Source organism: Manis pentadactyla, chromosome 16 (assembly GCF_030020395.1).
Source record: "Manis pentadactyla isolate mManPen7 chromosome 16, mManPen7.hap1, whole genome shotgun sequence".
Classification (NCBI taxonomy): domain Eukaryota; kingdom Metazoa; phylum Chordata; class Mammalia; order Pholidota; family Manidae; genus Manis; species Manis pentadactyla.
The window spans coordinates 41956076-41968515 of record NC_080034.1 but is presented as its reverse complement, the minus strand read 5'-3'; the positions used below and the strand labels follow the sequence as shown (position 1 = coordinate 41968515).

Below are 12440 nucleotides of genomic sequence, written 5' to 3'. Positions count from 1 at the left end.
ATAACTGAAACAAAAGAGCCAGGAAAATCTGACTTTTATTTCTTAAATACTGTGAAGAGGGGATGGTCCCCTGGAGAGGGAGGGCCATGGAGCAGAGAGCTAGGGATCATCAGCAAAGGCCCGGTGGGCACTAGGGAAGCGCTGAGGACTGTAGTTGGGATCTTCCTGCAATCGCTTTTGTATATCAGCCTGGAGCTAGAAAGGAGAGAGCAAACAAGTTGGAGGGGTGTTGGCTAAGGCCTTAAGGATCCCATCCGGCACACAAGGTCCCACCAATCACACAGCCTGATAAGGCATTTGAAAACATCCAGTGATAGCCCCAGACTGATTGAATTAATCTGTGAAGGAATCTGGAAAGAGGGGCCCTAACCCAAACCCTCCCACTAGACCATCCCTAGTCTGCTTCAAGATAGGGGCACCTGCTGCCTGTAGCTCTCCTGAACCTCTGGTGCCTCCAGGTCCCGGCTCAGGCTCTCGGGGCTTGTCAGGGGCCGAGCTCCGGCTGCCTTAGCTGCCCGGCTCACGGCTTCTGAGAGAAGCAGCTGGGGGCCCTCACCCTGCATCGTCTGGGGACAGGGAGTTGGGAGGGAAAAGAGGATCAACATCAGATCCAGTGCCACCACCCAGCTCACCCTTTCCATAAGCCAACCACTGACTCTGCATGTTAGTGGAGAGAAGGGAAACAGTCCACAAGTGGTTTGGACAGCAAAAATGCCTTCCCAATTTTGTTTGGCTCTGGGCAAAAACGGCATTTGAATGTGCTGGACTTGCTCTTCAAAAATAAGGGGGAAGATGGGTTGAGCCACCCAGATTCAGAGCTTATCAGTCCACAAGAGGAAGCCCATCTTAAGGAAAATGGGCTCTAGTCCCATGGGGATTAGGCAGTTGAGGGATGACAGGACTATTGGCAGAGACTAATGTAAAGGTGTGGTGCCACAACCGTGAGCAAGTCTGAGTCCCAGAAAGGCTTCCTCATCCATTAAATGAGAACTAAACTAGGAAGAATCCCTTCCAGCTCTAACTGGTTTGATTCTAAGCACTTCAGGGGAATAGGGATAGAGATCCTCAGGGAAGAGGCAAACCAACCTTGCGTCTCTTGGCAGGCATACCACTGAGGTAGGCATCACTCAGGGGAGGCTGTGGTTTCACCTTTCGCTGGCTCTGAATGTCCTGCTGGATAATAGGGACCCATTCCTGGGGAAGAAAAGATGATCACAAAGGTAACTTACACAACTTTCAGCTGCCTTGGCCCACTGGGTGACCTCCTGACACTTACTGGGGGGACTGCAGCTGCCCAAGGCTCTGTCTCAGAAGCTCCATCCTGTTCATCATGAGAGCCCCCATCAGGAGCAGGAGGTGGACCTCGGGACATGGCCTCTTCTGCTGTTGTTCCAGGGGCTGGGGAAGCATTCTCCCGCTGGGAGCCAGAGAGAAGGAAGATCCAGACTTCAGAATTCTCAGCCTCCAGCCCTCCTGCCCCCAGCCCCCCACACGAACTGGGCACTCAATCTCGCCCTGGTACCTGAGGCTCAGGGGAAGTTCTCTCTGATCCCTGAACTTCCATTGGCTCCTCAGGAAGTGGCTGTGACATTGACAGAGGAGAATACTACAAAGGGCCCATTCAGATCTCTTCAGTTCCCTCAAGTCCCCTGAGCCCACAGTCCCTCAGGTCCCTTACCTGAGGGGGATCACCGACTCTGCGAACATATCTGAGGATCACATCAGGGCCTACAGGCATGTGCTCCAGTACCACCTGAAGCCTCAGTCCCATCATGGTTGTCAGCCAGCTCACCAAGGATGGATTCACCCCATGAGACATACGACGCTGAGGGGCAGGAAAGCCAAGTTGGAATGCAAAACCATTAACTAGCCTTTTGAAAAGTTATCAAAGGGTAAAGGATGGCAGGTTGGCTAAGAAAAATGAAAATGGCAGGAAATGAAAGGGAATGGAAACCTGAGAAAACAAAAGGCTGGGGATCTGGGGTTGGATGGTGCTTACAATGCGGCCATTGATGACAGCAGCCAGCTCCATCTGCTGTCCCCCTAAGCAGTGCAGGTTCAGGGCCAGGCATTCAAACAGGCCCTGGTTACACAATTCCAGCAAACGGGCCCCAAATCCACTATCTGTGGGTAAGACATGAGGGAATGCTGGTACCTGGCAGCCCTGCATACCCAACACGCCCCACTCACTCTGGCCCGGACAGCTGCCGACCTGTGCAGTGCAGCACGTGAGCAGCAATGTTGTTAAACTGCTCTTGGAGAAATTCCAGGTTAGTCCGGATGATGTCCACACCTGGCTGAACCTGCACCAAAGACTGAGAGACACGACGCACAAAGACCCGAACATCAGGGACCCCCAGAGACTGAATCTCAAGAAGGTAGTAGGAACAGCAGCTATCCCGACCCAGGAGAGGAAGGGGTGGGGAAGGTTACTCACAAAACTCTCCCGCACGTATTCTTCCAGTCCCGTGATCAAAGTGTGGGTTGCCGTCTATGGTGGGGGAGGAGGTGGCAGGAAGGACAACACAGATTTAGATCCAAGCCCCAGCTCTCAAGACACCTCTCCCTCCACCCTCAGCCAAGTCCAGTCATAGCTTTAGGTTAACAGTCACAAATAAGGAATTGAGGGCGAAAAGGAGAAGAGCTCTTGGGCCCAGGGTCTTCATTTACCCGGATGTTACCAGGTGTTGGCTCCTGGCCACCCAGGTAGTGCTGGTGGAAGAAAGATCGCAGCTGGGGCTGGAGCCGCTGCAGTGGCTGGAAATGCCCATGTAGAAGCATCACCACATCCACCATGGAAAAGTTCTGGCACAGAAGGGAGAGCAGAGCCCCGAAGAATCCTGGGGACAGGGGCAGAAGTTGGTAGAGGCCTTTACCACCTAGCCTGCCCACCCACCCCTTCATTCCACCCTGGCAACACCCTTAAACTAAGGTCATGTACCTTCTCCTGGTTGCCCCTCCCTGGAAAAGCAAGGTAACCCCATTTGCTTACCGAGGGCCCCATCGGCCCCAGGCTCAAAGATGTTGCTGGATCCACTAAGGCGCTGTATGAAAGCAGCGATACTTTCACTGCTGCCAGCCCGAGCCCCCAGGGATCCCAGCAGGGAGTTCAGCACACCCTGCACCACCGAGGTATAAAACTCCGGGGAAAGGTTCTCAGGACCCAGGCCTCCAGGACTCCCTGCACCACCAGAAGGGGAGCCTGGTGGGGGTGTGGTCTGCTGCTCAGGAGCTGGGGGTGGGGGTGGGGGTGGTGGAGGAGGTGGAGGGGCCGTCTGTGTCGCCTGGCAAACAGAGAAAGAATAAAGAGCAAATGAGGTGAGAATGGAAACGACATGAAATGGCATCAAGAGGGAACAAACCAGCAGGGGTCTAGAAGATGGGAAACTCTATTTTGGTCTTTACAAAATACGCATGGGTATTTACTCAACAGCAGTTAGCCCGAGCAGAGCTGGGTTAGGTTAGAAAGCAATGACACGAATTACTATGCTCTCTCTCAGCCTTATTTTCCTCATCTCCAAAATGGGTCAATGAATTCCCAGGGTTCCCTCCAACTGACAGGCCACCAGGGGCTGCAGCCCAGTGGCAGTGTGATGGCAACAAGGCACGCAGGCCCAGCTGGGCTTGGGGAGAGAAAAGGGGAGGTGAACAGCAAGCCGGCCATTCACCTGCAAAAGGTCAGTCATGCCCTGGAGAAAGGCAGGGACTCCAGGCATCGCCACAGTGATGGTGGGAGACGCCATGCCAGGCCCTCCAGCCCCTGGCCCTGAAGGCCCCAGCAGGTTTCCCAGGAGCTGAGAGAACTGAAGATCAGAGGAGGGCTGAGGGGGTGGAGGCTGGGCAGGGCCCCCAGGTGCAGGGCCCGCTGTGGTAGCTGTGTTGGTAGTGCCAGCACTGGCTGAAGCAGTAGCAGGGACTGGAGGTGGAGCCATTCCTGGGGTCCCCTGAGCTGTAGGAACCAAAAGGAATTTGAAATCTGTAGAAAAACAAGTCACCACAGCATCTCCACCCTGGTCTTCCCAGCAGAAAAGCAAAAACAAAGGCACTATGGAGAGAACTGGGAGGCACCAATGAGAAGGTGAGGAAAGAACGTCAGGCCTTGAGAGCCACGGCACTCTATGTAAAGTGGGGCAGAATGAGGACTCACCCACGAGGACAGGTTGCATAAGAAGCTGCCCCACAAGGCCGCTCACCATCTGGGCCAAAGAGGCATTGGTACCCAGCCCCGTGCCCTGCTGAGGGGAGAGGAGGAGAAAGGAGAAGGGAAAGCTTTCAGTCTACCCTTTCTATGCCCCACCATATGATTCCCTCCCCAAACTCTTCCTCACCATAACTCCTCCACCCTTACCAGAGTCCCAGAGACTGGAGGCCCCCCAGGATGGGAAGGCCGAGCCTGTGGAGGGGTGGGCCGGGCAATCACCACCCGGGTGGGAGCTGTTGGGAAGCCTGGCACCTGCTGTCCTGTGGGTGGCAGAGAGACGAGACCAAAGAGGGCTGAGGGCCAGGCCCTTGCCTTACAGCCAAAGGCACCCACCACCGTGGGCCATGCCCCACCTCCCAGGCTTCCCCTTTCAAGTCATTACCTGCGGCCGCGGAGGCAACAGCTGCCACCATGGCCTGATGAGTGATCTGGTGGGCGACGGCGTGCATGAACTCAGGGGGCAGGGAGGGCAGCTGGATGAGGGTGGAGCCTGGGGGGCGGGTCTGATGTAACCTTGAACCTGGACCCGCTTCAACCCACCCACTCGAACCTACCCCTTCTCTACCCAGAGCTCAGCCTGCTCTGATGCCCTCACTCTTACCCAGGGTCTGGCCATGACCAGGGGGTCCTAGAGGGCCAGTGGGAACACTCGGAACTCCACCGGGCTGTGTGCCAGAATCTGGGCAGGGAGACAGAGAGAGTGGCCCTGAGACAAGTGAGATATCCTTCAGAGATCAGTGTTCTTCAGGCCTCGACTTCCCCAACCAGACAACGTGCCTTTCCCTCTGTTTAGACGAGGAGGAGGCACCTCCTTCACTGTGCAAACTTATGTCCAAGGACAGACAGTTCCTCCTGTCCCTCCCCATACATGCCAACTAAAATGACTCCTCTGGTTCCTTTGTTACCATTGTCATCCCTGCCCTCTCCCTTCCCCACCCTCACTCCCTCACACCTCAGCACCAAACCCACCTCCCTCATCGCGCTGCTCTTCTTGGTCAGTAACTGATCCCAACCCACCTTGAATGTTCATGTGCATCATGACCACAGGTTCAACACTCTGGTGGGAAATCCGGATGACCCTCGGGTGGCTGGCGGTTGGGGGAGGAGCTGGCCCTGGTGGGGGAGCCCCCTCAGTTGAGGATTCGACGGTGGTAGAAGACGAAGCCAGGGATGAGGCCTGCCCAGGACCAGAGGGAGGTGCCTCTGCACTGGGAGCTGGGGGGGGCCGAGTCCCATTCCCTGTCATGGTCACAGTTGTCCCCACGTTGATCTGTAGGAGAGAAACAAATGGCGCAGGAGTGAGAAAAACACAAAAGCCTCACCCTGAGTACCCCATGCCATACTTCTGAAGCCTCCCCCATCCTCCATTTCTAAAGTCTCCACCTCTTCAAACCTGCTTCAAGCCAACAACTCCTCTACCAACATTCTCCCAGATAGCCCTCCATTCTCCTTCAGATCGGGCTCCACTGCCCCCAAACCCAACTCACCTGGATGGGGATAGCTGCCTGCTGGAGCACCATGGGTGTGGTGTAATGAGACATGGGTCGGACCACATGCAGGTGTCGCGGGGGTGCACAGGTCAGATTGCAGCGCAGGTCAGACAGTGCCACAAAAGTATTGCCCAGCAGCCGCAGGCTCTCCCCGACCAAGTTGATCAAACGCTGGTCCTCTTCTCGGCCCTCTTGCTGTACCCAAAGGCCACACACAGAAAGACAGAAACTGTTACGCTGGAATACATCTCACTAACAAAAGCAATAACCCCTTCTGAAGCTACCAAGTTTTCTACTCCTTTACGTACGTCCTTGGAAGCTTCTTTGTAGATGATATCTCTGCAAGTAAGTTCTACTTTATGCATGGAAGGAACTTCATATAAAGACAGACCCAAAGTGAATCAATAGGTCATTAGCTACTCTCACTCAGTCTCCCTCAGTTTACAAGCTCCCTAAATAACTCTCTTAAGGGATTCAGGGGTACAAGATAATGAGGATCACAAAGATTGTCACCTTCCCAGCAAGGGAGGATAAGATCGCTTGCAAGCTTAAAGAGAAATCACTTTGTTGCAAACAATGTCTGTCTTTTGGGGGTGGGAGGTGGGTGTTATCTGTGTTTCAAACTGTTCCATGTAGGGAGTACAGGGAGGCAGGGGCTCACATTGTTATTGTAGTCTGTGGTGGCAGCAGCACCCAGAACCTCATAATAGCGCTGCAGGAAGGGCTGGAGGCGGTTCTCAAGCCGCTGTAGCTCTTGGAGCACCTCGACGTACTCCGCAGGGGAAGGGTGGCTGTAAGCAACCCCGACAGGCACTGAGCCAAGGCTTTCCTCAGATTCCCAATCTTGCAGTTAACAGGGACCACATCTGTCCTGTGTCTCCCTGGCTTCCCAGACTCCTGGCCCAATCCCTTCCTGGATCAGCAGGGCTTCTCTTCTTTACTCCCAACCACCGGAAGATGGGGAGAGAAAAATAAACTATTTCCATCCTCCCCACCATACAATTCTATACCTACAACAGCAAGAAACTTTAAAAAAGATGGAGCCTGTGTGAACTCCAGGTAGAGAATCTTCATGAGGCTCAGAAGACCCGCCCGAGAGTTCCCTGCCCCAGGAGAGCAGTACTTCTGGCTCAGCTGTCAGTCTTAACTTCATTCATCTACTCCAGAGCACCCGCCCCTCCATGCTAACCCTCCATGCTAACCCTCCAACCAATCCTTCCTCTCCCATCATACCCTTCCTGTTCCTCATAGTTCACTTAGGATTCCCAACCCCCTCCCAAAGGTTCCCTCCATCTCTCACTTGGGAGCATTTGTCTCTGGGGCAGGTGTTGGGCCCACTGGGGCTGGGCCAGTGGGGGTGAGCTCCGGGCTCTGGGCTGGGGCACGCTCCTCCACTTCTTCTGCCTCCATGGGCTCCCGAGGAGGCACTTCGCTTTCGACTGGTTCTGATGTTTGAGAGCTCAAGGCTACTGGTTCCGGGGCCACAGTTGGCGTCTGTGGGGGCAGCTGACTGTGCTGTGCTTGGGGCCCCCCTCGACACTGAAGGTGGGGGAGAGTCAGGATACCAAAGGCAGGATGAGACAACTGCAAGGACTACTCAGGTCAAAAGAGACTGAGTGGAAAGGTGCTCTAATTAGGCTCCCTGAAGGCAGGGCTTTGCATCTGTATCTTTGACTCCCTAGCAACCATTATAAAACTTAAACAAATTAAATGCATACTAAATATCTGTAATACCTGTAAGTGAATTATTAACAAAGAGCAGTGAAAGTGTGGTATCCTAACCACCACAAGAACATAAAGTCATATATAGGTTTCAACCACAACACAAACTAATGAAGACACCTCAGTGTCAAATATAAAAGTTAAGAAATTGAAAAACATGGAATTCTCCTTGAATTAAAAAGAGATGCTTGAGAGTTATCTGAAAAGTGTGAAACAAATTTAGTATACCAGGCACTAAGAAGCCTGGCAGGGACAAGATAGCCTCACAAAGATACTTTTCACGTACAAAAGACTGCAGAGAAGAAACGAGATTAGGAAGGAAGAATCCAGTGGATGTGGCCAGGCATGCCCCAGGCTGAAAGAAAAGGGATAGGGTGGACAGGAAGAGAGACAGAGACACCCTGGCCAGCCTTGCCCACTTACTTCCATCCGGGAGAGTAAGGTCTGTATGTCCCTGATCATGTGCTGAGCCATCACCAGCCGTACTCGGGGCTCACTCTACAGTAAGAGGGAAGATTAGGGCAGGTTTGAGATGAAGCCATGAACTCCACAGCCTACTAAACCAGGTCCCAGCCATCTCCTTGCAAGGTCCACCCCACCTCACAGCCTCCTTCTCCCAGGCCCCAAGATACCTGAATCGGGGCCTGTTCCATGTTGATGTGAACATCCACAGCAGAGCCATCACTCTGCGGAAAGGGTAAGGGAAGTTGCTCTGGGAGAAGCCAAATACTAAGGCCCCCACACCTCCAACTCATTCTCTGGGCCCCCACCTTTTCTCCACAAACACTGAGGCCATTATCAGACCACAGGACCCTCCAAACCCAATCTAAAAACTGGGATACTTGTCTTACGAGTTCTCTGCTGCTACCACAACCAAAACTACCTTTCCCCCAACAAAAACCCTCCATGTGGAACATAAGCTTACAGGAAGATTGAAGGTTCCAACCATGACATAGCTGTTCGCATTCCGGTCATGAACAGAGGCCCCAGGGCCCCGAGTACCAGGCAGGGATCCCCCACCATGGGTGGCTGAGGCAGACCCTATCCCAGAAGATGCCCCAGAAGGTAGCTGAGTCTGAGGAGGAGCCCGTTCCACCAGGTGGATGACCTTTCCCCCAACATCTGCAGGAAAAAAAAAACAAAACACCAAAACATTACTGATCAGGTAAACCCAAAGCCCCAGCTCATCCCTCTGGACGGCTGCCTCAACCTCTGAACTGCCTCCCCCACCTCCTTACTGTATTCCTGGAGCTTCTTTTCATCCTGCAGGACACGTCCTTGGTAAATAAGCCGTTGTTTCTCGGAGGGGATGCTAACAGAGGCAGCAATGTGCTCCTTAAACTCCTTCACGTTCATCTGCAAAGAAGAGGCATGAATAGGTATCAGGGAATAGAGGAAAGAGGAAGGACAGAAGAGAGACAATGCAATTGCAGGCGTGAAGAGTATAAACCATCCTACCATAAAATTACTACCCATTTGTCTTGACTGTGAGGTAATTATTATGCAAAACCCCCAACTAAGACAACATCTGTCAAAATAGAGATAATAAACATAATGATGTTCAGGTTACAAGCCTAGAAAAAAAAACTATATGGCTGAGAAACAGAAAAGCCAACAGACACTCCCTTCTCTCCTCCCCTGCCTGGTTCCCAAGGGAATATGTATCTAAAGATACCAGTGACCCCTCCCAAAACACAAAAGATACAGCTCTATAATCTCAAAGACAAAAGCCATGATAAGGACAATGCGATGGAGGTTAAGGAAAGAAGACTCAACCAAAAACAGAGCAGGGCAGAAAAGAAAAACATTTTTTCTAACCAGACAACTGACTGGAAAGTACCAGGCAGTTTACATACATCTAAATCAGAAAAGCTTACATGGCTTTCTTGAATACTTATTTTAAAGACCATGGACAAACCCCTCACTATTTTGTCTCCACGTATGACAAGAGTAATGATATAAATAGCCATGTCTATGGCCTTAAGCTAGAAAGATTCAAAATATGCTACAAATATTATAAATTCCACTGTCTACTAATGCACTTACCTGCATTATGGGTTGACTTGTCACCTTTAAATACACAACATAAACATGACAAATTTTTGTTTTTAAGACACACTTGTGTTTTGGATCTGTGTGTTCTGTTTCCCTTTCCAAAGGCAGAAGCCATGTCTATCCCTTTGGGCTGGGGTTTACTCATTATGTCATAGATTCTCCTCCTTCCTCCACATTTCGCTCTGTACTAAGTTCCACTGAGGTGGAGAAGGTAGAACAAAATATGCCTCACTCAAAAGAACCCGTACCTTCTCGCTCAGCAAGAAACATCAATTATTGTTCTGCCTAAAATTTATACAAAGGACTCAATAAAAGAAAATTTAAGGACCAGAAAATCAGGCTGAGGTTAAGGGGCCTACAAAAGAGAGAGAGTTAATGGATGTCTTCCCAAAGTACTGGGATCTCACCTGGGCCCCCACAATAAAGGTCCGAGTCTGAGAGTCCAGGGTCTTCACCAGCACTTCCAGGTTGTCAGGCTCCTCCACAGTGGTAATGGTATTATCACTGGGCTCCATGGCGGACAGGTCTCTAAGGAGGAATGGAGGGAGGGAGGCCCACTGTTGCCCAAAGCAAATTTTATATACCCGGAAGCCTCCTCGGCGTGAGTCTCCGCCCCAATACCTAAAGAGTTTCTTCCACATAAGAACACACACTCACACCCATCCCCAACTCCCTTCTAATTCCGGGGCACATGGAATAAAACACAAAGGGCAGGAGACCGACAGTACAGAGAGCTGGAAGACGGGATGTGGGAGGGGCTCCACGATGCCAATCACAATAAGGGAGGGCCAGTCGGGCTAGGAAGCAGGGAAGGAAGCACGAGACCAGTGTCATCACCGGTAGCGAGAGGACAAGGGCCCCAGAGGTGGGCAAACACTGGAGCAACATGAGAGCGAAAATCGCCCCAAACTCCGCGGAGAAAGTGGTTTGGCGCACGCGCACCAAGCCACGCCAATCGTACCCGCCTAAATCACGACAGATCGACTCAAGATGACGGACACTTACGGGGGGCCAGACCGGCTGGCTGACCGCCCCGCTCTTCCACCTTCCCTCGGTACTCTAGCGGAGCGGCACAACCAACACACGCCAAACACACACACCACGACCCAGCGGATCCGCCCCCCGACTTCCCCACGGTACCGTCACTTCCGGTCTCCCCCAAGATGCCACCGACGGCCAACCCGTTTTCCCGATAGTATTTGGGGATCGCGAGGCGGTACTTCCGGCTCCCTCCAGGTCCCCAAACTTTACTTTTGTGGGGCACAACAAGAAAGTTCGCGGCCCCAGTGAGTTCCTGGAGGCAAGACAGGCCGGGGCCGGCCTAGATGGGAGAGACCGAGGTCCCCAAGGAACCGCCGCCGCCGCCGCCACCACGGCCGTCGCCGGGGGGGCTGTACTGCGCCTGCGTGAGTCGCCCTACGCCTGCGTATATACTTAGGCACCTCCCCGCCCCTGGTGGCGGGGTTCACTTTTTCTGTGCGCGTGCTTCAGTGTTAGGAGATTGAGGTGGCCACTATAAATGCCAGAATTTAAAAAACGCTACGACATGGGACTCTGCGCCTGCCTCGAGAAACTTTGGACGGGTGTATGGAGATTGGGGACTGGATATTGTGCCTCGTTAATCTATGTAAAGTCTTGACCTGCAGAGAATTTGAGGCGGCACTGTCCTGGCCACCTAAACTTCGACCTGCCTCTGACTAACGCCCTCGCGTTGCCACTATTTCGGCGCCTCGGGAGGTCGCCCTTTCGGAAGGGTCGAAGGTAGCTCGCGAGCCTCCTCAGTCTGGGTCACTTCGTAGAACCTGACCTCGGTTCTGCCCGATGGGAGTTTTGCGGAGTGTGGGCGCCATGTTCCTCACCAGCGGTGCGCGGCCAAGGAGACACTCCCCTGTTTTGGAAAATCAGAATTTACTACCTTTCAGGACTCCGAGCGCCTCCGAGTTTGGAAACTGGAAGAAAATGGAATCAAACTGGACCGAACCACAGGAATCTGACCCTGTGGGATTGAAGGGCCTGCCAGAGGGCTTCGCCGTCTGGGCCAGAAGGAGGGTTACAGACCCTCTGCGCTCTTCTACCCGCCCCCACCGCCCCACTTTCGGGCAAGGGTCCTCCAGTCAGACCCTTCGCTGCCGGGTCTTTCTGGGATTCGTAGTTAATATACCGGTCCCAGTACTGTTCAATTGAGTTCTAAATCCTGTTCACTGAGCAATTAGTTTGGGCAGCCAATTTAATAAACCTCTTATGTACTGTCTTATTTAAAAGCCTTTCAACATCTGAAATAGTTTGAGTGAGTACACCTAGACGAACGTATGTGGCAGAACTGACAAATCGTCGCCCACCAGACTCCGGGTCAAGCACATCTACTTTACTGCCCCAATAAATTGTTGTATTTTAGTTGTTATAAAAAATGTCAAACACTACCCCAAAATAAAGTAGTGTGATGAACCCTCATATACCCATCACCCAAATTTTGTTCTTTTCACTAAATTACAAAGTCCATAGTAAGTCTCACCTCTCAGGACAAATCTCTTCTTGGCAGGCTGAGTTACAAATAATTAAGGAAGCCCACCTTTCATTGCCTTAACTGCTCCACCCACTTGGCGCTACCCAACGACTGCCTCTTGACAATTTTTCCATGTCTCCTATTATTTTAGAACTTACTACGCCGCAGAAGCTGTAGTAAGTGCTTTATAAACATCACTATTAATTACAACGAATATTTACTTTGTATTTATCATGTGCAGGCCGTCGCTTAAAGCTTTGTGGGCATTATTGCTTTTAACCCTATGATATTGAGGATTCGCTCATTTTACAGATGAAAAATCAGGCACTGAGATTAACAAAATTATCCAAGATCTTATTAGTAGAATTAGGGTTTGGACTCACTTGCCTGACACCAGCATCCATTCTCTTTAGCCATAAGATTATGTAGCCTCTTGTAATAATAAACACTGAGTAAATGAACTCAGCAA

General features: G+C 51.9%; 1 protein-coding gene across 11 annotated transcripts; it reads right to left on the bottom strand.

Moving 5' to 3' along the window:
- Positions 1–17: 17 nt before the first annotated feature.
- Positions 18–10859, bottom strand: BAG6 (BAG cochaperone 6). 11 transcript variants are annotated; one of them, XM_036875409.2, is made up of 26 exons: positions 10609–10859; positions 9876–9996; positions 8652–8769; positions 8339–8535; positions 8046–8099; positions 7837–7911; positions 6992–7230; positions 6353–6482; positions 5689–5886; positions 5219–5471; positions 4803–4880; positions 4584–4691; positions 4349–4461; positions 4148–4235; positions 3669–3949; positions 2993–3284; positions 2671–2840; positions 2438–2491; positions 2213–2315; positions 2000–2124; positions 1679–1825; positions 1523–1582; positions 1277–1417; positions 1087–1194; positions 420–566; positions 18–195 (listed from the first exon to the last, which is right to left on the bottom strand). In XM_036875409.2, exons 2-26 carry the CDS (start codon positions 9981–9983, stop codon positions 100–102), a joined length of 3483 nt encoding a protein of 1160 aa, XP_036731304.2. In that variant the 5' UTR covers positions 9984–9996; positions 10609–10859; the 3' UTR covers positions 18–99. The 11 variants fall into 11 exon arrangements, with proteins under 11 accessions (XP_036731304.2, XP_036731302.2, XP_036731303.2 ...); XM_036875407.2 differs by lacking the exon at positions 10609–10859 and adding an exon at positions 10474–10598; XM_036875408.2 differs by lacking the exon at positions 10609–10859 and adding an exon at positions 10430–10593.
- Between the last annotated feature and the right edge of the window lie 1581 nt (positions 10860–12440).

What these genes read in the sequence shown, in the direction of transcription:
- BAG6 (XM_036875409.2), bottom strand. Translation starts at nt 9,983, where the DNA reads ATGGAGCCCAGTGATAATACCATTACCACTGTGGAGGAGCCTGACAAC. An exon ending in GGGCAGCTGCAGTCCCCCCA is followed by an intron (nt 1,195 to 1,276) that starts GTAAGTGTCAGG and finishes TTTCTTCCCCAG; the next exon opens with GAATGGGTCCCTATTATCCA. An exon ending in AGGAGAGCTACAGGCAGCAG is followed by an intron (nt 196 to 419) that starts GTGCCCCTATCT and finishes TCTCCTTTCTAG; the next exon opens with CTCCAGGCTGATATACAAAA.